The 24,674-nt window shown below is 21.0% G+C and overlaps 6 protein-coding genes across 6 annotated transcripts; 2 read left to right on the top strand and 4 right to left on the bottom strand. All coding sequences in view use genetic code 6, as the record gives it.

The window, feature by feature from the left end:
- Positions 1–947: 947 nt before the first annotated feature.
- Positions 948–5,385, bottom strand: TTHERM_00549590 (transmembrane protein, putative; the record flags this gene model as incomplete). The annotated part of the gene is made up of 5 exons (XM_971614.2): positions 948–2,089; positions 2,355–4,095; positions 4,655–4,931; positions 4,999–5,179; positions 5,244–5,385. The coding sequence occupies 5 exons, from the start codon at positions 5,383–5,385 to the stop codon at positions 948–950; spliced, it is 3,483 nt and encodes a 1,160-aa protein (XP_976707.2).
- Positions 5,386–9,487: 4,102 nt separating this feature from the next.
- TTHERM_00549580 (transmembrane protein, putative) lies at positions 9,488–10,561 on the bottom strand (the record flags this gene model as incomplete). Its single annotated transcript, XM_971613.2, has 1 exon — positions 9,488–10,561. Exon 1 carries the CDS (start codon positions 10,541–10,543, stop codon positions 9,488–9,490), a length of 1,056 nt encoding a protein of 351 aa, XP_976706.1. The 5' UTR covers positions 10,544–10,561.
- Positions 10,562–13,452: 2,891 nt separating this feature from the next.
- On the bottom strand, positions 13,453–14,918 carry TTHERM_00549570 (zinc finger lsd1 subclass family protein; the record flags this gene model as incomplete). The annotated part of the gene is made up of 5 exons (XM_971612.2): positions 13,453–13,490; positions 13,639–13,963; positions 14,264–14,543; positions 14,625–14,802; positions 14,855–14,918. The coding sequence occupies 5 exons, from the start codon at positions 14,916–14,918 to the stop codon at positions 13,453–13,455; spliced, it is 885 nt and encodes a 294-aa protein (XP_976705.2).
- A 1,879-nt stretch (positions 14,919–16,797) lies between these two features.
- TTHERM_00549560 (hypothetical protein) lies at positions 16,798–17,815 on the top strand (the record flags this gene model as incomplete). Its single annotated transcript, XM_971611.2, has 3 exons — positions 16,798–16,894; positions 17,140–17,501; positions 17,552–17,815. 3 exons carry the CDS (start codon positions 16,798–16,800, stop codon positions 17,813–17,815), a joined length of 723 nt encoding a protein of 240 aa, XP_976704.2.
- Positions 17,816–19,042: 1,227 nt separating this feature from the next.
- TTHERM_00549550 (hypothetical protein) lies at positions 19,043–20,072 on the top strand (the record flags this gene model as incomplete). The annotated part of the gene is made up of 3 exons (XM_971610.2): positions 19,043–19,436; positions 19,647–19,820; positions 19,993–20,072. 3 exons carry the CDS (start codon positions 19,043–19,045, stop codon positions 20,070–20,072), a joined length of 648 nt encoding a protein of 215 aa, XP_976703.2.
- A 2,387-nt stretch (positions 20,073–22,459) lies between these two features.
- On the bottom strand, positions 22,460–24,670 carry TTHERM_00549540 (zinc finger lsd1 subclass family protein; the record flags this gene model as incomplete). Its single annotated transcript, XM_971609.2, has 5 exons — positions 22,460–22,483; positions 22,750–23,607; positions 23,947–24,229; positions 24,310–24,487; positions 24,544–24,670. The coding sequence occupies 5 exons, from the start codon at positions 24,668–24,670 to the stop codon at positions 22,460–22,462; spliced, it is 1,470 nt and encodes a 489-aa protein (XP_976702.2).
- Positions 24,671–24,674: the final 4 nt, after the last annotated feature.

The raw sequence follows: 24,674 nt of genomic DNA on the forward strand, positions 1-24,674 counted from the left end.
CAAATATGCTAAATAATAATAAAAAAAAGATCAAATAACAAATTGAAAATTATATTCTAAGTTAATTAATCTCAAACAAACAGATCATAGATATTTATTAATATTTTTATAAAAAATTATTTTATCAAAAGATTTGGAAAAATCCAAGTTCAATATTTGTTAATCTTTTATTCAAGATCTTTCTTTTCGTTTTTGCATGAGTTATATGGTTTCTAATTGTTATTTGTTGAAAACATTAATGTATGGATTAATTGTCTTATGTTATTAGCTATTTCTAATTATTCATGTGTCTATTTATAAAGCCATTTTATTTAATAAATTGATATGCATTTAATTATTTAATATCAAAAAGCAAAAATAATTTTTTTATTTTTTTAACAGTTGTATGTTGATATTGTAATTATCAAAAATCTAATTTTAATTTTAAATATTTGTATTTTTGTGTAAAATATCAGTATATTTATTTTTATATTTTTCTTAATTGATTTATTATTTCAAGTCTTCATAAAGGGATGTAATTAGATTTCAAATTTAATGTCTCCCCTTTTAATAGGTATAGTTTCTTAAGTTTTTGTGCTATAGAAAGCAATTCCAGGTCTATGTAAGGAATTTTAGGTGAATTTTGCTTATACTATAAATTTCTGTAAGTTGTACTATTAGTTATTATATTATTTATATTTATAACATTTACATTTTTTTTTTTATGTTAAGATTATTTTATTAAGAAAATATTATTTATAGGATTTTATATGAAAAAAAAAAAATCAAAAGTTAATTATGGTAGTAACAAGTAAAAAATAATTACTAAAATGTATATTTTAAATCACTTTAGTTAAACTATTTTTTAATAAATTTAAATTAATAAGGATGGATTTACAGAAATCATAAAATATATAAAATAAACTATTTACAAGAAAATAATAAATAAATAAATAATATTTTATCTTTCATAAATTTAATTATGATAATTCTAAATCTTTTTATTATTATTTTTTAGAGAATTTGACCATTTATGTTCTCTTAGACATTAATTCATCAAATAGATTAGATATTTACATCTCTTTTTGGTATCTATTTAGAATATATGATGTATCATTTGCTATTTTAATGTCTACTTTTTTATTAAAAATAATCTTATTCAAACTTGAAGATTATTAGTTTAAGTTTTATTTTTTTTTTTTAATAACTTAATCAATAATCCAAAGAATTAGCTAAATCAACATAGCAATCGATGGTAAAAATATTAGTATGAATATTATTACTATAAATGATAAGATTCCTGCATCAAGTATAGCTTCATATTTATTTAAAAACGGTTGTTAAATGTATATATTTATCAAAAGGAACATTACATATAATAGTAACCAAAGTAAAGAGTTAGTTATAAATAAACTATTATTAAGTTTGGTGGTAAATGGTCTTAGATAGATTGTAATAACTACTAAAATTAATTAAATAGCTATTGAAATAGATGTGGCTGCTTACCATACCTCATTTAGCTATATAAAAATTGTTGGTATAAGTACAGCTTCAAATAATAAATTTATTAATATAAAGTAATTTCTTATTTTTGATTCTACTATTATATCATCTAATATTTTTTTTTTTGTTATTTGTTCAAAGTCAGTATTATCATATCGAATATTTTTAGAGTCTATATATTTGTACAAGGTATAAAATACACCTCCAGCTGATGCAAATGATATCAACAATAAAGTCACTTTAAGTCCTATTTATTAGATATCTTAGATTTTTATAAATTCCTTAATTTATTGATTAATTGATATGATAAAAATCATTGTGCATAATTCACTATATTGAATTATTAAACCTAAGAAAATTTTATCATAAAGCAGGTTAGAATACGAGATAAATTTCCTATTTTTAGCAAAAGCAGAAATTAAATAGAAAATGAAAAAACATAGAGCACTAGCAGAGAATATGATAGCATACTAACCACTTGTCTGAAAGATATTAAATGAAATATTGACCTCTTCATATCTTAAATTTTAATACTAAGTGACAGCATCCTAGTTTACCCAACTTTTAAAAACATTCATAAATCTAAGTTACTGAGTAGGATATTACTCTAATTAATCAATTATTAAAAATTTTTAAATATATAATAAAAAAAATAAAATTCTTTCTTTAAGGAGAGGGTTCTGAAAAAAATTTTTTTTTTGATTTGAAACCACAGTTTTATTTAAAACTATTGCTTCAATTTTCCTTTAAAAAAATCATTAAAATTTACCCCTACACCTCTAAAATAATTGTTTTAAAGTTATTTTGTGAAATTTTAAGTAAAAATTTTTAAAATTGAAATTTATAATAAATCATGAAAACCAATAAATTACTTTATAAAGCTAATAATATTTCGTATAGATACTTAGGGAATATAGCATCTACTAGCAAAAAAAAGCTAAACCTTTATCCAACAAAACCACTCATCAGAAAAGCAAATGTTGAAGTGAATGCCATATTATTTGTAAAGCTTAAAAACAATGAGCTTAGAAAAGTTATTTATGAGGAATCATGAATTAGCTAAACGATATTATACATCGTATCATTTCTTATCTACGAATTATAAATAAAATATTTTTAAATGCATTATTAATTAAATAAAGAATATTCCTCTTAGCAATCCAAACATTAGTATTTGCTAATTCCAAAGCATCTTTTACATCCTTTATAGCAAGAGTTACAATATGAACCTTAGATGATAAAACCATTATAAATATCACATAAATTACAAGAATTATCAGCAAATAAATAATTTCCTGCTTGGCATGATAAGCAGTTGGTTGGTAGAGGGCCATTGCAATTTTAACAACTTTAATCGCAATCATAACAAAAAGAATCTTTAATATACTTTCCATTATCTGCACATGTTATACATTAATTATTTTAATACAAATAAGTACCATTCGGACATGACCTACAATTATTAGATGCAGGACCATAACAAGTTAAGCAGTTTTTATCACAATCGAAGCAATTAGTGCCATCAATATAAATTCTATCCCCAATGCAAGGTACACATTAGCTTCCATGATACAAATAACTTCCTGTTGGACATGATTTACAGTCTTTGGATGAAGGACCATTACATGATAAGCAACTTAAATCACAATCCAAGCAATTAGGACCATCTACATATACTCTATCACCAGTGCAAGATATGCACTGATTGCCATGGTATAAATATGTTGCAGAACCAGAATTGATTAGACATGTTTTACAATTTTTAGATGTAGGGCCATTACAAGTTAAACAACTTATATCACAGTCGAAGCAATTTGTGCCATCAATATATTTTCTAACACCAGAACAAGGATCACATTAATTACTATTATACAAATAGCTTCCAGTTTGACATGATTTACAATTTTATGATGAAGGGCCGTTACAAGTTAAGCAACTTTAATCACAATCTAAGCACTTACTACCATCAATGTATACTTTATCACCTGTACAAGATACACATTAATTGCTATTATTTAAATATTTATCTATTGAACAACTTATACAATTATTCGATGAAGTACCATTACATTTTAAACAGCTTGAATCACAATCTAAGCAACTTGTGCCAAAGATATAAACTTTATCACCTGTACAAGGTACACACTCATTATTATGGTATAAAAAAGTACCATTTGGACATGATTTGCAATTTTTTGATGAAGGTCCATCGCATGTTAAGCAACTTTAATCACAATCTAAACAATTTTAACTGTTAATATAAACTTTATCAGCTATACAAGGCGTACATTAATTATTATGATATAAGTAATTATTTGATGGACATGATTTACAATTTTATGTCGAAACACCATTACAAGTTAAGCACGTGATATGACAATCTAAGCAATTATTGCCGCTAATAAAAACTTTGTCGCTTTTGCAGCTTTAACATGTATTATCAGTATATAAATATAAATTATTACCACAAGATTAACACTATCTAGAAGTATTTGTACACGTTTTACAATTTGAATCACAAATCAAACAAGATGTCCCTGATAAATAATATCCATCTATACAACTTTGGCAATTTTATAAAGAAACATCACATGAACTACAACCTTAGGGACACTTTTTAAAAAATAGTATGTAAAAAATGTTTAAAAATTTCAATAAATGGTCTATATCAAGAAAAAAATTTAACTTTTTTTATAAATCTTTAAATTATACATTTGAAGTTAATTAAAATTAAAAGACTAGCCTAATTAAAATAAATATATTTATGTATCTAGTTATAAACAAAATTATTTAATAATGGGAGGAGTTGTATAAAATAACAAAATTCATAACTAATTTAAAATTTATGAAAAATTTTAAAAAGAAATATGAGGTTGCTATAAAAATATTTATTAGAAATTCAAATAGTTTTTAAAAATAGCTGAAGATAAAAAAGTTATGATAATAGATAGACTCTTTTTTATATATTTTAATGATTTGAGATACATTAAAATATGTTTGTTCCATTAAAAAAAATTAAATTAGGCTAGAATCAAAATTTTAAGCTTCAAATTATAAATGAATGTTTCGAATATAAATAACTTAAAAAATTTAATTGCTGGTAAAAAAAATAAATTTAAATTTTCTTTATTTTAATTTATTGAAATAATATTTAAAAGGTAGAATGAAGTACATGAAATATTAAGATGTAAAACTACTCAATGTATTTTGTTTTTAAACCAGGAGTGTAAGAAACACTAGAAATGATTTAATTGATGTTATCAAAAGTAAATCTATCTTAATAATAATCACAAATACCCTAATCAAGGTGTTTTGATGGATTTAATTTATAGAATTTTGGAGCCTAATTATTAACAGATATAGAGATATCTAGAGTAGGGCAAGATGGACTTGATTAAAAAACCCACTAAACAGGAAAAAGTTACACTCTTTAAGCATACAATGGAGAACTATTTAAAAACAAAAAAATAAAAGCAAATAATTATTTTATAAATATTTTGAAAGTTTTTAAATTACCTGTCAAAATTAAAAACTATTGGCTAGGTAAAGTCGCAATTATCACCACCTGTCCCATAGTACGAATTACCTTATTCTATAATTCTCTTTATATTTTTACAATCACTACTTGGAAATATCAAATTGGGATTCATTTAATTAAAATCAGAAATTTAAAAACTAGCTAGAGCGCATATGTATTCTTTTTGTTAAATATTTATAAACTAGTTTTAATTTTATCCATATAATTAGTAAATTATTTTTACATGACGGATTAAAATTTTATCCATTTGAAGCATTTGTGCAGTCTTCTCCAAAAACTGTAGAAACTCCTGAAAGGAATAACAGAGTTGCAATTTCAATAATAATTTAAATATTGATAAATTTAAGAAGACTGTATTATTTCATTTCAAATTACTTTTAAATAAAATTTGCTTTTTTTAATGTTTGAAAAAAATATTAATTATTCCAATAATCTCTACAAGTGATAGCCAAAATAAGAAAACATAAATTTTTGTGGTAAATTAAAATTTGGCAAACTATTAATCTTAACCTCTTAAATAATTTTCTTACTTATAAAAAATTGGAAGATAAAAACATTAGAAATACGTGGTTTTTATTGAATTAAGTAATAAATCAGAAGTATTCTTATCTTAATACCCTACTTTTTATCATTTTGATTCACATATTTTTTAAATAATTAGTAATTCTATTCGAAAAATATGACTCATATCTAAATTAATAACTTGGATTTATCACTTAAATTTGCTTTAAAAAATTTGACTTTATATATTAGTTTTTTATTTATCAATTAAATTATTAAAATATATTATATAATTTAACTTCGCAAGGATAAAGTATAAAATAAGCAAGTCATACATGATTATTTTTACAAATATTTTTATTAGCGCGTCTTCAAAAAGTAATTTTTATTATATTTAAATATAAAATAAATCTAATTAATTGTATGGTTTTTCTTTTATTTATATGTTACATATACTTAATAATTTAAAATTTATTGATTAAAAAAATTTATGCAAACTGAAAGGAATTAATAGATAGAACGATTGATATTACTATTCAAATTGAACTTTGAAATTTATACAATTATATCTAGCTAAATGAGTAATGCTTGATAAATCAAAATATTTCGATTCAAGCTTTTAAAAATGATAACTAGATTTTGAGTTTTATAAAATTTTTTAAAAGATTTTTTTAAGTTTAAAAATTTAAAAAGAATTAAAAAAGTAATATTAATCAATTTAAAATCATTTATGTAAATTTAGAATATTTACTAATATAAAAATGGTATGTACGCATTAATATTAAATAGCTCAGATTTTGCTTAAATGATTAAGAAAAAATGCAATTTGCTGAAAAATGAATTCATAGTAATTTGATTAAAAAAGTTTGTTAAAGTTTAAATATATAAAATTTGTGGTGTTTATTATATTTTATGAGTAAAAAAATTTGTAAAGAAATATAAGTAACTCTTCAAATTGTTATCTCTATTGTACATTATTGATATACGATCAAAATTTTAATATTGATATTTGTTTTAGATTAATAGGTTTCAGTAGTAAGCAAAAAATTAATTAAAAACATAGAAAAAAGAAAAAAAAGATAGTAAATTTATTTAATTAATTGTCTAAAACTTCTGTAAATCATAAATATCAAAGATGATAGAAATTTAATATAAAAAAATAGCTAGTATTTAGTTTGTATATTTGAATAATAAATATTTATGTATAATTTGCAAACAATTTTCAGAGTTTTAGTATTTAACATTAAGAATTAAGTAAGATTCATGAAATTTGAAATTTTTTTACATAGGGCTGAGCTGTATGGACTGAAAAGAAATTAATGAGATAATTTATTCAACTAATTTCCAAGTATGTGTATTTTAAGATTTAATTAATTTAAAAGGAAAGTTGGGTTAAATTATTTCAAAAATGTATTGAATATTTTATTTGTTAAAATAGAATAATGTTAGTGAATATTAAAGTTGATTGGAATTTTTATAGAATTTAGTTTAAAATGAGATATTTAATATTTGATTATATTTTTATAAATTAATTTTTGAATAAATTCTTTTTTGTTTAGATAGATTTTTCTTTTTTTCCTTTAAATTCCTGTTAAAATGTATGATTGACTCTTTACAATATTTATTCATTCTTTCATTATTTTTTTGTATGTTTAGATCATTTAAATTACCTTAATAACTTTTTAATAGCCTCATTATTTTTCCTTTTCTTATAGTTCACAAAATTAAAGGTGGGTTTCTTATTTTAAATTGCAATTAAAATCAAAATCTATTTGCATGCACTGCAAAATCATATATGCATAAATAATAGTTAGAATTTATAGTGCATTTATTGATAAAGTATCAAAAAATATATTAATTCTTAAATATCCAAAAGAAAGTAAAAGAAAGCGGAGGAAAAAATATATTTTAGAAGAAACTTAAGGCAAAATTACTCAATTAGAAATTAGTGTTTCTCAATTCTTTACTGTTTCAGATTTTTCCAATTTTACTTAGGAATCTGAATAAATACTTGCATAATAATAATAAACAGCGAATAATTTAAAAAAAAGCTAATTCAGCTGATATATTATAATTATAACAAATTAAAATAAATTTAAATGATATTTATTATTGAATTTTTTGTAAAATCATTTATATTAGGGATAAAAATTTTATATTTAATTAATAAAAAATTATGATAATATAATTATTTTGTTTCATATATAAAGTGTATGTTTATAAAAAATAAATAAATAATTTAACAAAAAATATTTTGTAAAAAATAATATTTTATACAAATTCTATTAAAGGGTCTCTTTTCTAAAAAATTTAGTATTTTAAGAGGTTATTTTGGAGAGGGTTTTGTTTTTTAGTAGGTTTTCAAAGAATAATTATGATAATACTCTTAAAATACTAAACTAATAATTTAATGAGCTTAATCTTAAATATAAAATTAAATTAGCTTTTATGCCAAAAATTACAAAAAAATGAAATTCAAACAAGATATATTGTAGATTTTTTTATTTTTAGCATTAATTTAATAAAAATCTACACCCTTTATTGATAAACAATTAATAAAATTCATCATTAAACATTTTTATTAATTATTAAAAGAGATTCAATTATTTATTGCAAAAACATCTATAAAGTAGATTCTAGTTTAATTATAAATATATCTAATTTCCTTATGCTAAAAATGCTATTTAATAATGTTTAAATGAATAATAATAACAATATTTAAATAAAAATGACATATTTAAAATAAAATTGAAGTTCATTAAAGTAAAATAAATTTAATTTGTAAATGCAAACAAAAATATTAAATATATTTTTAAAGTCTATCTAAAAGTTATTTAGTCCAAAACCAAATATTTAATTTTAAGTAGTTTTTAAAAATAAATTTATGATTAAAATATCTTAAGATTGAAGTAAGAGTTTCTTAAGTTTAACTGAGAATTATTTGTTAGAAATTAATTTTTATTTTAAAGTTTAAAAATAAATTAAATTCATTTCATTATCACAAAAGAATTAAAAATAAATTAAAGTATAGGTACCTATAAATATTTCTTCATATTAAATAAATACTTAGCTAAATAAAATTTAAGTAGCTGAAAATAGGTTAAAAATTGATTTAAATAATTTATCTCTTCTAAAGAAAATTAGATTAAATGACAATACTATGTATTACTTGAGATTAGAAAATAAAAACAAAGTAAACTTTAACAAAATGCTACAGGATTATAGAAATAATTATTACAAATAAATTAATTTAACTACTCACTCTTTATTTCAAAAATTAAACAAAAAAATTTTTTTTGATCATAAATGAAAGGCATCATAAAAGATTGCTAGGTTATATAAAAATGGTTTTAGGTTTTTAAAATTAAGTACTAACTTCTATTTTAAACTTTACACTTGTGATTATCAGTAAAAGATTAATAATGAAGAGATTCCTTTTAAAATTATCTCCAAATAATTTTAATTAGACTCTTTAAACTCTCTTATTTGATCATAATTAAGCATACTTTAAATAAAGTAAATTGCCAAAAAATGCATATTTATACATATTTTTTGACTAAAAATAAATAATCACTTCACTTTTTGCTGATATATAACTATATATATATTAAAGGAACATAATAAATTTATTTTAATTTATAGTTATTAAAATTCAGTTACTCTAAAGATTATCAACTTAAAGTTTTTAATCTCTAAGCCGTTTAACCATTTTATTTTTTTACCATTTTTTTAACTAAAATTTTTTTGGGTGTTTTACTTATTTGCTTAAGGTTTTTTGTTTAATAAGGAACAATATTTTTAATAATGAAAAATTAACAGGTAAAATAAAAAAAATTAGAATTATTTAAATTTTGTTTTAAAAAAAATAAATAAAATATATTTAAATTTATAAGGAAATGCCTAATTTAAGGTTGGTTTGTATATAAATTTTATTAATAATATATAAACTTTTTATAATTAATACTTTCAGAATTAATTGATGTTTGTTTGGATTTTTTCAGAAATGAGATAACTTTAGCTAGGTACATCGAAACCAACATAATAAGATTAGAGGACAGTATAACCGAGGCTAATATAACTGCTGTAAATTAAAGGGAAGAGGAGTACCTAGTATTTTCCATTTTCTTGCTTTCTAGTATATTGCTATGGTTTTAAAGTAATTTTGAATGGTTATCCGCTAGTTGCAATTAAGTTCAGGGAAATGTCCTTCAGCTTCTCAATAGAATCTACATTGAATTTATAGGTACTTAAGTCAGATTATTCACAATGATATTCATACTAAATTCCTTCGTCTTAAATCTATTTGACGATACTGTTTAATTAAAAGATTCCAATGCTAATATAGGGACTATACAAATCAAAACCAGCTACAGTCCCATAATTAAGTTTAAGATCTCCATACTTCAATGAGAAATCTGAGGGTGTAGAGTAATCTGAATTGCCGTTGTAGTGTTTAAGTTAAACAAATTTTTATCCTTTTTTTATCAAAGATAAGTTTGGGCTACCAACATCTATACTTCCTACAACACCTTTTGTAGAATTAGTACTGTTAACATTGACAAAGAATTACTATTGTTATATCACTCCTTAAGAAGCAAGCTCTTAAATAATATTATCTTATTAATTATCAAATATACTTCCAAAGCAAAGGGCTTATTCTCCATAAAAGCTAGATTTAGAATCAGGATTTGTAAAGTTTAAGTTAGCTGTTAAATTACCAAGCTAGAATTTGGTAACATATTCTTATCCTTAAACAAAACTATTTTGACCAATAGCAGTAGCTCCGCAGGTTTTAGACTAATCTTTTGACTAAGTAATTACATTAGAGCAATATCCAATTAAAGGAAGCAATTCAATCTCACATTAGCTTTTACTACCGAACTTACTAGGTATGACTAACTAATCAGACTTGTTAATCTTCAAAGGAAGACTGATGACATCTGACTAACAAGAAATATAGCTTGAGCAAAGGAAGATAAAAGCAGCAAAGGTTAAACAAATACCACGTTTCGAGTTATTCATTTTTTTGTTTATGGTACTTTAAAAATCAAAGAATATTAAATAAATAATTATCAAAAATATCTCTGGATTAGATTTTGTATTTAAAATTATTCCTTCTATATAAAAAGGATTTAAGAGCTAAAAAAATAATCGTATTTAATTAGATTTCAATTACTCATTCTTTTATAATAAATAATAAAAGATTTAGGTTAACTAAATCATAAAATCAAAAAAAAAAAATTACTTTTACAATTCAGTGATAATTATTTGTTTCATTTTCAAACCTATTGATTTTTCTATAAAATTGAGAAAAAAAACTAAGCACACGTTTATCTTATATAAGCAATTACTAATTGACAATAATCAGGTTTAATTAGATTTAAATTTGTCTTTCTTTTATAATAAATAATAAATGATTTGCATCACCAAATTAAATTAAATTTATTTGCTTGTTAAACTTCTATTAAATTACAAAAAAAAAAATGCATTTACTTACACAATACATTTAAAATTATATTATTTTATAGGTAATTTTACTTTAGAGTTGATAAAAAATATTAGCACACATTTTAATTGTAAAAAATTAAAATAGTTAAGTTAATAATATTTAATTAGATTTCAATTTATTATCCTAATATAATTAATATTAAATATTCAAATTTCAAAATTAAAATAAATCTAATTTATTTGCTAAAAGAAATAAGGTGCTTTTTATTGAACAATCTGAATAGTGGTTGAAAATGCACATATTAAGTGAAAAATGATCTTAAGAATTTTTTTCATGCTTAACACAAAGTATATTCACATTTTATGTCCATTTTAATATAAGGATAGGGTGAATGATACACCTATTGATTTAAAAATATAATAAAATTGTTAGAACAATAAATAAAACAAACATGTTAACATTTTAATTAAAATAATATTATTTTTTACTATTTTTTCATGTGTTCTAGTTTTGTTATTATTCTCTTGAGTTTTTTGTTTTCTTCTTAATTTTACATCTTTAAGGCCACCAAAATACCTTTCTACTTTCTAATAAAGTCTTCTATTTATAATAAAATAAAAAAAAAATTTTATTTTTATATCAAGACTAAACTATGGATATCTAAGGCATAATGTAAAATAATGATTTAAAAATAAAAACTAATGCTAAAGAGTAACCTAGATAGATAGATTAAGTAAAATTAATTTTACAATATAAATGTTGATTTAAAGATTATTGTTAGTTGTATAAACTTTGTATTCATACAATTTAAAATGTTATTAATAATTTATATTTATTTTATATGCTAGACAAACTCATGTTTTTGGTAAAATTCATAAGTTTAGCAATTCCCAATATAAAATAGCTTTACAGTTATATTTTTTTAAAGTAATTTTATTATTTTTTAAATATAAACTTAAAAAAAATTATATCCAAGAATTAATACATAAATTTATTTTAATATTAGTCATTTTAAATGTAATTCTTAGTTAGATTAAAATCAGTTTTTATTTTTTAATGATTTTTTAGAGTAGTTAAACAATTGTGAACGTTTAGACATTATTTAATCAAAGAACGATGACATTTATATTTCTTTTTCGTATATATTTAAGGTTTATTATATTCTATTTTTTATTTGAGTATCTGAACTTTTATTCAAGATGATTTTATTAAAGCTTTAATTATTATTTTCTTTTCTTTTTTAATTAATAAATTGAATCAGCTACATAATTAGTTATGTTAAGATTAACAAAGCTGGTAATAATATTAATATGAATAGAATACTTAAAAATATTAAGGAGCTTACATCTAGTAATATTTCATATTTTTTAATTAGAGATTACTAAATAACAATGTTTATTAAAAGAAATATTATGTAAAGTATCAACCATAGCAGAGAATTCATTATATAAAAAATATTATTTAGCTTAGAAGCAAATGGCCTTAAATAAATTGTTATGATAAGAAAGCTGAATTAAACAGTTATAGAAAGTGATGTAGCTGCTTACCAGATATCATCAAGCTATATAAAAATAGTTGGTATAAGTAAAGCTTCAAAAACTAAGTTAATTAACATAAAGTGTGTTCTTATTTTAGATTCTACTATAATGTCATTTTGAATTTTTTATCTAGTGATTTAAATAAAATTGTTATAAAATTAGGCTTTTTCATAGTTAATATATCTGTATAACGCATAGAATATGCAAAGAACTGATGTTAAAATTAAAACTGTAAAACTTATTTTAAGACCTAATAATTAGATTTCTGAGTTTTTTACAAATTCTTTGATTTGCTAATTAATTCCAATAGAAAAAATCATTACGCACAACTAACTATACTAAATGATCAACCCTGATATAATTTTATCATAAAGTTTGCTAGAATAAAAAATGAGCTTAACATTATAAGTATATAAGAAAATTGAACAGAAAGCTAAAAAGCAAAATAAGCAAATTGAAAATATTATAAAATATTATCCACCTGTTTGTAAAATGTTAAAAGATATATTCACTAATTAGTATCTATCATTTTAATAATTTTAGTAATCTGAACTTATTACATTTTTAAACACATTTAGAAATGTAAACTGCTAAGTTGGATACTGTTCTTTTAATATAAAATTAAATAAATTTTATTATTATAAAAAATAAAAAATAAATAAAATAGTTTAGTTAATTAATTAAAATTAATTTAAAGGAATAATAAATTAAAATTAATTTTTCTAATTCATTCAAATAAAAATAATTACTAGATAAAGCTTACAAAAATTGGTAGATATTTTTGGGAAGGAGAGTATTTACCAGTAAAAAATAACTAAATTTTTAAACTATAAAACCACTCATCAATATGCCAAAGCTTGAGGAAGACACTAAATTTTATATAAAACTCAAAGATATTGTACTTGTAAATGCTATTTATGATGAGTAATTTATCGATTAGTTAATCAACTACATAGAATCATCACTTATGGAGGAATTATAGCTTAAATATTATTTGAAAAGAAAATTTAGATCATAGAATTCTGAACATTGGCTTTAACTAATTCCAAAGCATTTTTTACATCCCTAAAAGCAAGCTTTGCAATATGTTGATTAAATAAAAAAGCCATTGTTTGTATCGCAAATTTTACATGATTAATCATCATGTAAATATTTTCCAACAGGACATGTTAAGCAATTAGTTGGTAAAGAGCCGTTACAATTCAAGCAAGTTTAATCACAATTAAAACAATTAACACCACTGATGTAGACACCAGTGTTTTAGCATGATTAGCAAGAGTTATCTGTGTATAAGTATGTGTTAGTTGGACATGATAAACAATAAATAGAATAATTCACACAAGTTAAGCAATTTAAATCACACTTCAAGCAAGAACTTCCTACTAAATAGTATCCATCAATACAACTTTGACAATTTAGCATACTATTATCACATGAACTACAACCTAAAGGGCACTTTTAAATAAAAAATCTTAAACATTAAAGTTTATTATATTACCTTGATTTATTTTTTTCAAACTTTGGATTCAAGATACTTTAAAAACTTACTTAAAACAGATTTAATAATAATCAATAAAACTACATAAAAACATATTTATTTATAGAAAATCAATGTGTGATAGAATGAATAAATGAAAATTTATTCATATTTTTTTATAAAATCTTAAAATTTTTAAAAAGAGAAAGGGAGTGTAAGATATTAATTAATAAACATTTAAAGAATTAAAATTATTATTGTTAAAAATAAATAAATACCTTAAATATCAATATGTAAAGCTATTCAATATATTTTGTATACTAGCCAGGATAGAAGGAAATTTAAGTAACTAATTGATTAAGATTATCAAAAACTAGGTTACTTGAATAGTAATCACATAAACTTTGAGGACTAAGGTAAGCAGATGGAGGAAAATTTGTAGATTTTGGAGCTAAATTATTAACAGAAATAGAAGCATTTATTGTTGGACAGCTACTATTAGATTAAAAAACCCATTGAACTGGGAAAATGAAGACTCTTTAAGCATAATATGGAGTGCTAATTACATTTTTAAAAAATGTTTATAATAAACTATTAATTAATTTTATAGCCCATATTAAAAGTGATTATGTTTGTTACCTATTATATTTATAAACTATAGGAAATGTATAGTCACAGCTATCGCCTCCTATCCCATAAAACATAGCACCATTTGGAACAGATTTAATACTTTAGCAGTTAGAACTAGGAAATGTCAGATTAGGGCTAACTTGGCTAATGCTTGGGATATTATTCAAGGCTAAAGCACAGATAATTTCTTAAATGTTTTAAATTTATATTATATTTATAGAATAAAAAATATTTTTTACGTGATGAATTGAAATTATATTTTATTATCATACTTGAACAATCATATCCATAGACTTAATCCATTTCTTTAAAAAATAGCAAAACAGCAATTTAAATAATAATTTAAATGTTTTTTAAAAGATAAATAAATTACATTTACTTTTAATTTTACCTTTATTTTTTTTATTGAATCTTTTTTGAAAAAATTAATTATAACATTTGTGTTATTTTTTGCCTGAAATAAATGCACTTATGAATAATTTCAAACATAAAAATATAAATTTTTATGATAAATTTGTAATTGATAAAAGAAATTATATTGAAATTTTTTTTCGCATTAATTAACAGCAGAGTATTTTTAAAGCTATGGCTTAAAACTAAATAAAATCTAAATTTTATATTTCATTCACAATACACATTCCTTTAAATTATTTTGTAACCATACATATTTAAGTTGCAATCATTTAAAAAATACAAATCTAGAAAAAGTAAAAAGTAAGTTAAAAATTATAAAAGAATTTATAAATTAAAGATAAAAGCTAACAGAAAAAGTAAATCGATTAGCGGAAAATATATGTTTATTTTAAACATTTTAAAAATTATTTTTTCATTTTTATAATTTGATTTTTTCATAATTTTTTAATCATCTATGATAGAAGTAGATATAAGTTATGAAATAAACTCAATGAAACATTATTATTTTCCTAAATACATTTTTTGAGCTCAAATAAAATAATTATAAAAATAAATAATAGAAAAGTCTATTTAAAATAATAAAACAAAAAATTAACTTATTAATGTTTGTTTATATATTAAATTAAAGATATTTATACCAATTAAGAAATGGAATTATTATACATTATAGTGAATATAACTAAATTATGTAACAAAATAAATATTATAAATCCTCATTAATTAAGAACTAACCTGCCTCTTATTTTTTATTTAAAAATTTACAATTATTTGTAAATTTTTAATTAATTTAAAATGAATTTATAATAAACAAATAATACAATATTTATATTAATAATAATTATTTTTAAATGCCATCATTCATTTTTTAAATTAAAATTAATTTTTATATTTTAATTATTTTTTAGAGTAGTTGAACAATTAAGAGTCTTTAGACATTAATTAATCAAAGAATTATGACATTTATCTTTCTTTTTCATATATATCTAATGATGATTATATTGTATTTTTTATTTGATTATCTGAACTTCTATACAAGATAATTTTATTAAAGCTTTGATTATTATTTTCTTTCCTTTTTTAATTAATAAATTAAATCAGCTACATAATTAGTTAAATTAATATTAAAAAAGCAGGTAATAACATTATTACGAATAGTATAATTAAAAATACTAAGGAGCTTACATCTAATAATAATTCATAATTTTTAATAAATTTTTCCGAAATAATAATATTTATAAAGAGAAATACTATGTAAAGTATCAACCACAGCAAGGAATTCATTATAAAAAAAATGTTATTTAGTTTAGAAGTAAAAGGTCTTAAATAAATTATTATTGTAAAAAAGCTTAATTAAATAGTAATAGAAAGTGATGTAGCAGCTTACCAGATTTCGTCAAGTTATATAAAAATTGTTGGTATAAGTAAAGCTTCAAAAATTAAGTTAATTAACACAAAGCTTGTTTTTATTTTAGATTCTGTTATTATATCATTTAGAATTTTCTATTTAGTGATTTAATTAAAATTATTACAATAAAATTAAGTTTTTTAATATCTAATATATCTTTCTAATGCATAGAATATGCAAATAATTGATATTAAAAATAAAACTGTAAAGCATATTTTTAAACCCAATTATTAAATTGCAGAATTTTTTATAAATTCTTTGATTTACTAATTAATTCCTATAGAAAAAATCATTACGCACAGCTAACTATATTAAATGATAAGCCCTGATATAATTTTTTCATAAAATTTGTTAGAAATTTAAATGAGTTTAATATTTTTAGCATAAGAGAAAATTAAGCAGAAAACTAAAAAGCTAATTAAACTTATTGAAAATACTATAGCATACTATCCACCTGTTTGTAAAATATTAAAAGATATATTCACTAATTTGTATCTATCATTTTAATAGTTTTAATCATCTGAGCTGATTATATTTTCAAAGACGTTTAGAAATTTCAATTGCTTAGTTGGATATTGTTCTAATTTAATTTAAAGTTTAAAATATTTAAAAATAAAATTATAGGTTTAAATTTGTTTTTTGAAAATTATTTAAATTAGTTAACTAATTAATTAATTTGTTTGTTTAAATAAAAATAATTACTAGATAAAACTTGCAAGAATTAATAGATATTTTTGGGTAAAATAGTGTCTATTAGTAAAAAATAGCTAAACTTCTAAACTATAAAGCCACTCATTAATGCACCAAAACTAGAAGAAGAAACTATATTTTATAAAAAACTCAAAGATACTATACTAGTAGAGGCTATTTATGAAGTCTATGCTGTTGATTAGGTTATTGACTTCATAGAACTTTCTCCTAATGAGGAATTATACGTAAAATTTTACAATACACATTATGATTTAAATAAAGAATATGAATCATAGCAATCAGAACATTGGTTTTAACTTATTCCAAAACAAGTTTTACACCCCTTAAAGCAGACTTTACAATATATACCTTCAATAGTAAATCCATCATTTATTTTACAGATTTTACATGAATTATCATCATGTAGATACTTTCCATTAGGGCATGTTAAGCAATTAGTAGGTAGAGAGCCGTTGCAAGTAAAACAACTCTAATCACAGTCTAAGCAATTAGTGCCGCTTATGAATACTCCTGTATTTTAGCATGGTTAACAAGAGTTATTCCTATATAAATACTTTCCAGTAGGACATGTTAAGCAATTAGTAGCTAGAGAGCCGTTACAAGTAAAACAACTTAAATCACAGTCTAAGCAATTAGTACCGCTTATGAATACTCTTGTATTTTGACATGATTAACAAGAGTTATTTCTATATAAGTATGTGCTTGCTGGACATGATAAACAAAAAGTAGAAGAATTTACACAAGTCAAGCAATTTATATTACATTATTAACAAGAATTTCCTACTAAAAAATACCCATCAACACAACTATTGCAATTTATTAAATTTTCATCACATGAACTGCAAAATTAAGGACACTTTTTATTTAAAAATATTAAAATTTTTTAAAAAAATAACTGAAATATATTTTATTAAATTAATTCAATAAATTTTTTTCAATCTTTAGCTTCAATATTCTCTAAAACTAAATTTAAGATTTGACTCTATAACTTGTTTATTTATTTTTCAAAAATTTATAATGAATAAATAAATGAGGTTTTTGGTATATTTTTAATAAAAAAAAGTTAGTGATTAATATAATTCCTAAAAAATTTGAAAATATTTATAATTAAATTAAAAGTAAATTTATTAGTTTTTGCAAAATGAAAATTTTATTTATTTACTTTAAATAATAAAAAAAATAATTTTAGATTTTTCGAGCTAATTAAAAACAAAATTTGTAATTTAATCCCATAAAAAGTAACAAAATTACAATTTTAATAATTAACTAAATATTTTAAAAAAGCAACATTATATTTCTTTTAACTGATTTTTTTTTAATGAATCTTTTTTAAAAAAATTAATTATAAATATGATGTTATATTTTTATGGAGTAAATCTTTTAAAATATATTAAGAAAGAAGACTATTTATTTTTGTGGAAAAATTGTAATTAATAAAAAAAATGAATCAATTTTTTTTCCCCCCAAATGATTATAAAAAAGAGCGAATTAGTATATATGTTTGGCTAAAAAGATACGCTATTTTGTTTTCCATAAATATTTAGCCTGATTGATTAAATTTGAAACAAAGAAATTTTGGAAAATTAGTTCAAGTATATAAAAGAACCGAATTATTGATACATTTAAAAGAAAAATATTAAAATGAAGAATAATTGCGTATATTTTTTATAATTTTTAGTTAACTACAGACAGGGATTTTAATTAAATGGAAAAATGGCTAGTATTACTTTTGCTGATATTCCTAGTAGAGAGTAAGAAATATGTTGATAAATAATTTGGTTAGGCGAAAATTTGATGATATTAAAGGAAGAGTTGTTAATCATCGATTGTAAGTTAAAACTAAAAATTGTAGCATCATGTAGAAATAGCAATGTTTAGTTGGATCAAAGGATATCATATGCAAAAGAATATTTACTGGAAATACTCAGCAAAATAAAAAATTCTTCTACAATATCTGTGGAAATGCAAAATCAGTATTTTTAAAGGAAAAGGATTTTTAGACACTTTACTTTGCTATTTCTCTTACTTAAAATTCAGATCAGTTGGAAAGCTTACAATGATATAATTTTATCTACCAAAATAAAGTAATCTCTATGCTTTAGGAAGTGAGAAATTAGATAATTTACAAATATACAATATTAAATTAGAAGAAGATGAATTAGCGGTAGAAATTCGTATGGATATTGCTTTAAATTCAATATTCCTTCTTATGAATAAAAATTAGATATACCATGTTTTAATTTAAAAAGCTAAGCTTAATGATGGTTCAATAAAAGTGTTTAAATCAAAAGGTACTTTAAGACTTCACAAAAATAATTTAATCTTTACTTTTTGCGTACTTTCAATTCCTTAGAATATAGAATAATGCTTCTTTAAATAAAATGAATATAATTTACAAATATAAACTTCATTCTAGACTTTTAAGCCATCACTTTCTAATGTTAATTACCTACTATTTTTGTTGCTGGATTGAGAGGAAGTAATAAAAATATTCTCAGTAGATCTAAGCACTCATGAATAAATCTACCAAGATTCTGATATTGAATTAGAATCCCCAGTTACCTATCTAGAATAAGTGGGTCTTTAAAATTTAGGCAGCATCATTCCTCCAAATAAAGTTTCTTCAAATTAATAACTTCCTAACAACGATGAAATAAACAATTTGATTTAAGAAAGTAATCAAAAATAAATTAAAAACCCTTGCAATAAATAATCTGATAGCAAGTATATGAAGAGGTATAAAATCCTAAAATAGTCAAAGCTTTATAAATAGCTGAAAAATTATTTTAGTTTTATCTTTTTCAATAATAATTTTGTATATTAATAATGTTTTTATAAAAATTAAAGGTTAAAATATAAAGTCTAATGAGAACGTGAACCCACTACAATAGTAACCGATAATGTCAAATTTACATGTATTTTTGTGACTAGGAAATACCAAATTAGGGCTAACTTGATTAATTTTTGGGATATACTCTATGATACATATAATTTTTAAATCATTTTAATTAAAATTTTTTTTATAGAATGAAAAATATTTTTTACATGATGAATTGAATTGAAATTTTATTTTGCTATAATATTTGAACAATCTTTTCCATTGATTTAATTCATTTCTTTAAAAAATAGCAAGACACAATTTAAATGTCTTTTAAAAGTTTAATAATTTACATTTAATTATAATTTTACCTCAATCTTTTTTTAAAAAAATTATGAAACATTTATGTTAATTTTACTTGAAATAAAAACAATTATGAAAAATTTCAAACATAAATTTGTAATTAATAAAAGTAATTCCAGCGAAATATTTTTTTTCAGAAGTTAAATGCGGAGTATTTTTCAAGTTACTGATTAAAACTAAATTAAATCTAAATTTTATATTTCATTCATAATACATACACATTCTTTTACATTATTTTGTAAACAAGCATTTTTAAGTTACAATTATTTAAAAGATAGAAAGCTATAAAAAAAAGTAAGTAAAAAACAAAAAAAATTTGTAAATTAAAGACAAAGGCTAAAAGAATAAATAAATTTAGTAGCAGTAAGTATATATTTGTTTTAAACATTTTAAAAATAATTATTTCAACTTTCTAATTTGATTTTTCAAGTTTTTTAATAATCAATAATAGAAGTAGATAATAAATTCTGAAATAAAAGCAATCAGACATTATTATTTTACTAAATAAGATTGTTTGAGTTCAAATGCGATAATTATAAATAATTCATAAAATTAATAATTCGAAAAAATATTTTTAAAATAATTAAAAAAATAGTTTATAATGTTTATTTCTATATTCAATTAAGATATTTATTCCAAGTAAGAAATGTATTTATTATACATACTGCTAACATAAATAAATTGTTTTTAAAAATATTTATTATAAATCCTAATTAATTAAGAACTAACTAACCCTTTAATTTTTATAAAATAAAATCTACAATTATTTTTTAAAAATTATTAAATTAACTAAATATTTTCTAAAAAAATGTTTATGGGTTATTGCGACTTTTATATTTGTGTTAAAGCATTTATTCAAAAATTTCTACAATAAAAAAATATGATTTTTTGAAAATTAACTTCAATATAAAATATCTTTTTTTGTAAATTTTTATTATTTTAAAAATTTTTTATGTTTTTATGATAAATATTTATTATAAACAAAATTTAATACAAAATATATTTTACTAATAAATAATCAGTTACTTTTTAAATCGAATTAATTTTTATATTTTAATTATTTTCTGGAGTAGTTGAACAAGTGATAACGTTTAGATATTAATTTATCAAATAAAGATGACATTTATATTTCTTTTTCATATGTATTTAAGGTTTATTATATGGTATTTTTAATTTGAGTTTCTGAACATCTATTCAACATAATTTGATTAAAGCTTTATTACTATTAATTATTATTTTCTTTTCTTTTTTAATTAATTAATTCAATCAGCTACATAATTAGTTAAATTAAGGTTATAAAAGCAGGTAATAATATTAATAAGAATAGTATAATTAAAAATACTAAGGAGCTTACATCTAATAATAATTCATAATTTTTATTAAATTTTTCCTAAATAATTATATTTAAAATGAGAAATACTATGTAAAGTATCAACCATAGCAGAGAATTTATTATAAAAAAAATGTTATTTAGTTTAGAAGCAAAAGGTCTCAAATAAATTACTATAATAAGAAGGCTGAATTAAATACATATTGTAATTGACGTAGCAGCTTGCCAGATTTCATCAAGCTATATAAAAATAGTTGGTATAAGTAAAGCTTCAAAAACTAAGTTAATAAACACAAAGCGTGTTCTTATTTTAGATTCTACTAAAATATCATTTAGATTTTTCTATTTAGTGATTTAATTAAAATTATTACAATAAAATTAGGTTTTTTAATAGTTAATATATCTTTTTAATGCATAGAAAATACAAAAAATTGATAATTAAAATAAAACTGTAAAGCCTATTTTTAAACCCAATTATTAAATTACAGAGTTTTTTACAAATTCTTTGATTTACTGATTAATTCCTATAGAAAAAATCATTATGCACAACTAACTATATTAAATGATAAACCCTGATATAATTTTTTCATAAAATTTGCTTGAAATTTAAAGGAGTTTAATATTATTAGCATAAGTGGAAATTGTGCAGAAAACTAAAAAGCAAAATAAGCTTATTGAAAATACTATAGCATACTATCCACCTGTCAGTAAAATATTAAAAGATATATTCACTAATTTGTATCTATCACTTTAATAATTTTAATCATCTGAGCTGATTATATTTTCAAAGGCATTTAGAAATTTCAATTGCTTAGTTGGATATTGTTCTAATTTAATTTAAAGTTTAATATATTTAAAAATAATATAATAGAAAAAAAATTAGTTTTTTGAAAATTATTTAATTGAGTTAACTTATTAATTAATTATTCAAATAAAAATAATTACTAGATAAAGCTTTCAAGAATTAATAGATATTTTTGGGTAAAAGAGTGTCTACCAGTAAAAAATAGCTAAACTTTTAAACTATAAAACCACTCATTAATAAGCCAAAACCAGAGGAAGAAACTATATTTTATAAAAAACTCAATGATACTATGCTAGCATAGGCTATTTATGAGGTTTATCCTATAGATTAGTTTATTGACTACATAGAGCTATCTCCGAATGAGGAATTATAGACAAAATATTACTAATCACATTATAATTTAAATAAAGAATATGAGTCATAGCAATCAGAACATTGGTTTTTACTTATTCCAAAACAAGTTTTACACCCCTTAAAGCAGGCTTTACAATATATACCTTCAATAGTAAATCCATCATTTATTTTACAGATTTTACATGAATTATCATCATGTAGATACTTTCCATTAGGACATGTTAAGCAATTAGTAGGTAGAGAGCCGTTGCAAGTAAAACAACTTTAATCACAGTCTAAGCAATTAGTGCCGCTTATGAATACTCCTGTATTTTAGCATGGTATACAAGAGTTATTCTTATATAAATACTTACCAGATGGACATGTTAAGCAATTAGTAGGTAGAGAGCCGTTGCAAGTTAAACAACTCTAATCACAGTCTAAGCAATTAGCGCCGCTTATGAATACTCCTATATTTTAGCATGATTAACAAGAGTTATTTCTATATAAGTATGTGCCTGCTGGACATGATAAACAAAAAGTAGGAGAATTCACACAAGTAAAACAATTCTAATCACAGTCTAAGCAATTAGCGCCGCTTATGAATACTCCTGTATTTTAGCATGGTATACAAGAATTATTTGTATATAAGTATTTGCTTGCTGGGCACGATTAACAAAAAGTAGAAGAATTTATGCAAGTTTAACAATTTATATCACATTTTAGACAAGAATTATTTGATAAATAATATCCATCAGCACAACTATGGCAATTTATTAAATTATCATCACATGAACTACAACCTAAAGGACACTTTTTATTTAATATTAATTTTTTAATAAAAATAACTGAAATAAATTTGTTAAAATTAATTAAATCAATTTATTTCAATCTTTAGCTTTAAAATTTTCTAACTAAATTTAAGATTTTATTAAAATTTGATTCTATTAATTTGTTTTTCATCAAATTAAAAAAAAAATATTAGCTACAAATTAAAAAAATTTAGAAAATGTTAATAATTAAATTAAAAGTAAGTTTATTATTTTTTGAAAAAGAAAAGTTTTATTTATTTACTTTTAATAAATTAAAAAAATAATTTTAGACTTTTCAAGCTAATTAAAAAACAAAATTAGTAATTTAAATAATAAATACCTTAAATATTAGTATGTAAAGCTTTTCAATATATTTAACATAAAGGCCAGGAGAGAAGGAAATCTTAGTAACCATTTAATTAAGATTAGGAAAAATAAAGTTTGTTTTAAAGTAATCACATAAAGTTATATTAGAAAAGTAAAGAGATAATGAAGAGGTGTTAAATCTTGGAGCTAAATCATTAACAGATAAAGAAGAATTTAAAGTCGGGCAATTACTAATAGTGGATTAGAATACCCAATTAATTGGGTAAAGGAATACTCTTTAAGCATAATATGGTGAGCTATTTATAATTTAAAATATAATATTTAATATCTTTGTTGTAATTTATTTAACTATGCATTAAAAAATTAACAAGATTACCTATTATAATTAAATATTATTGGTTTTGTATAATCACAATTATCACCTCCTGTCCCATAATATGTATTACTTGGTACAATAGTTTTAATATTTTAGCAATCACTGCTTGGAAAATTTAAATTATGATCTATTTAAGTGATATCTGAGATTAAATTATAAGCTAAAGCACATATAATTTCTTTAAGTTTAATTATTATAATTTATATTAGATTTATTTTTAAAAAAAATTATTACGCGATGGATCAAAACTATTATCTGATATAATACCTGAACAATCATTTCCTTTGACTTAATAAACACCCTTAAAAAGTAACAATATTGCAATTTTAATGATTAGTTACATACTTTTAAAAAGCTACATTATT

This window comes from Tetrahymena thermophila (assembly GCF_000189635.1).
Source record: "Tetrahymena thermophila SB210 genomic scaffold scf_8254823, whole genome shotgun sequence".
NCBI lineage: Eukaryota > Ciliophora > Oligohymenophorea > Hymenostomatida > Tetrahymenidae > Tetrahymena > Tetrahymena thermophila.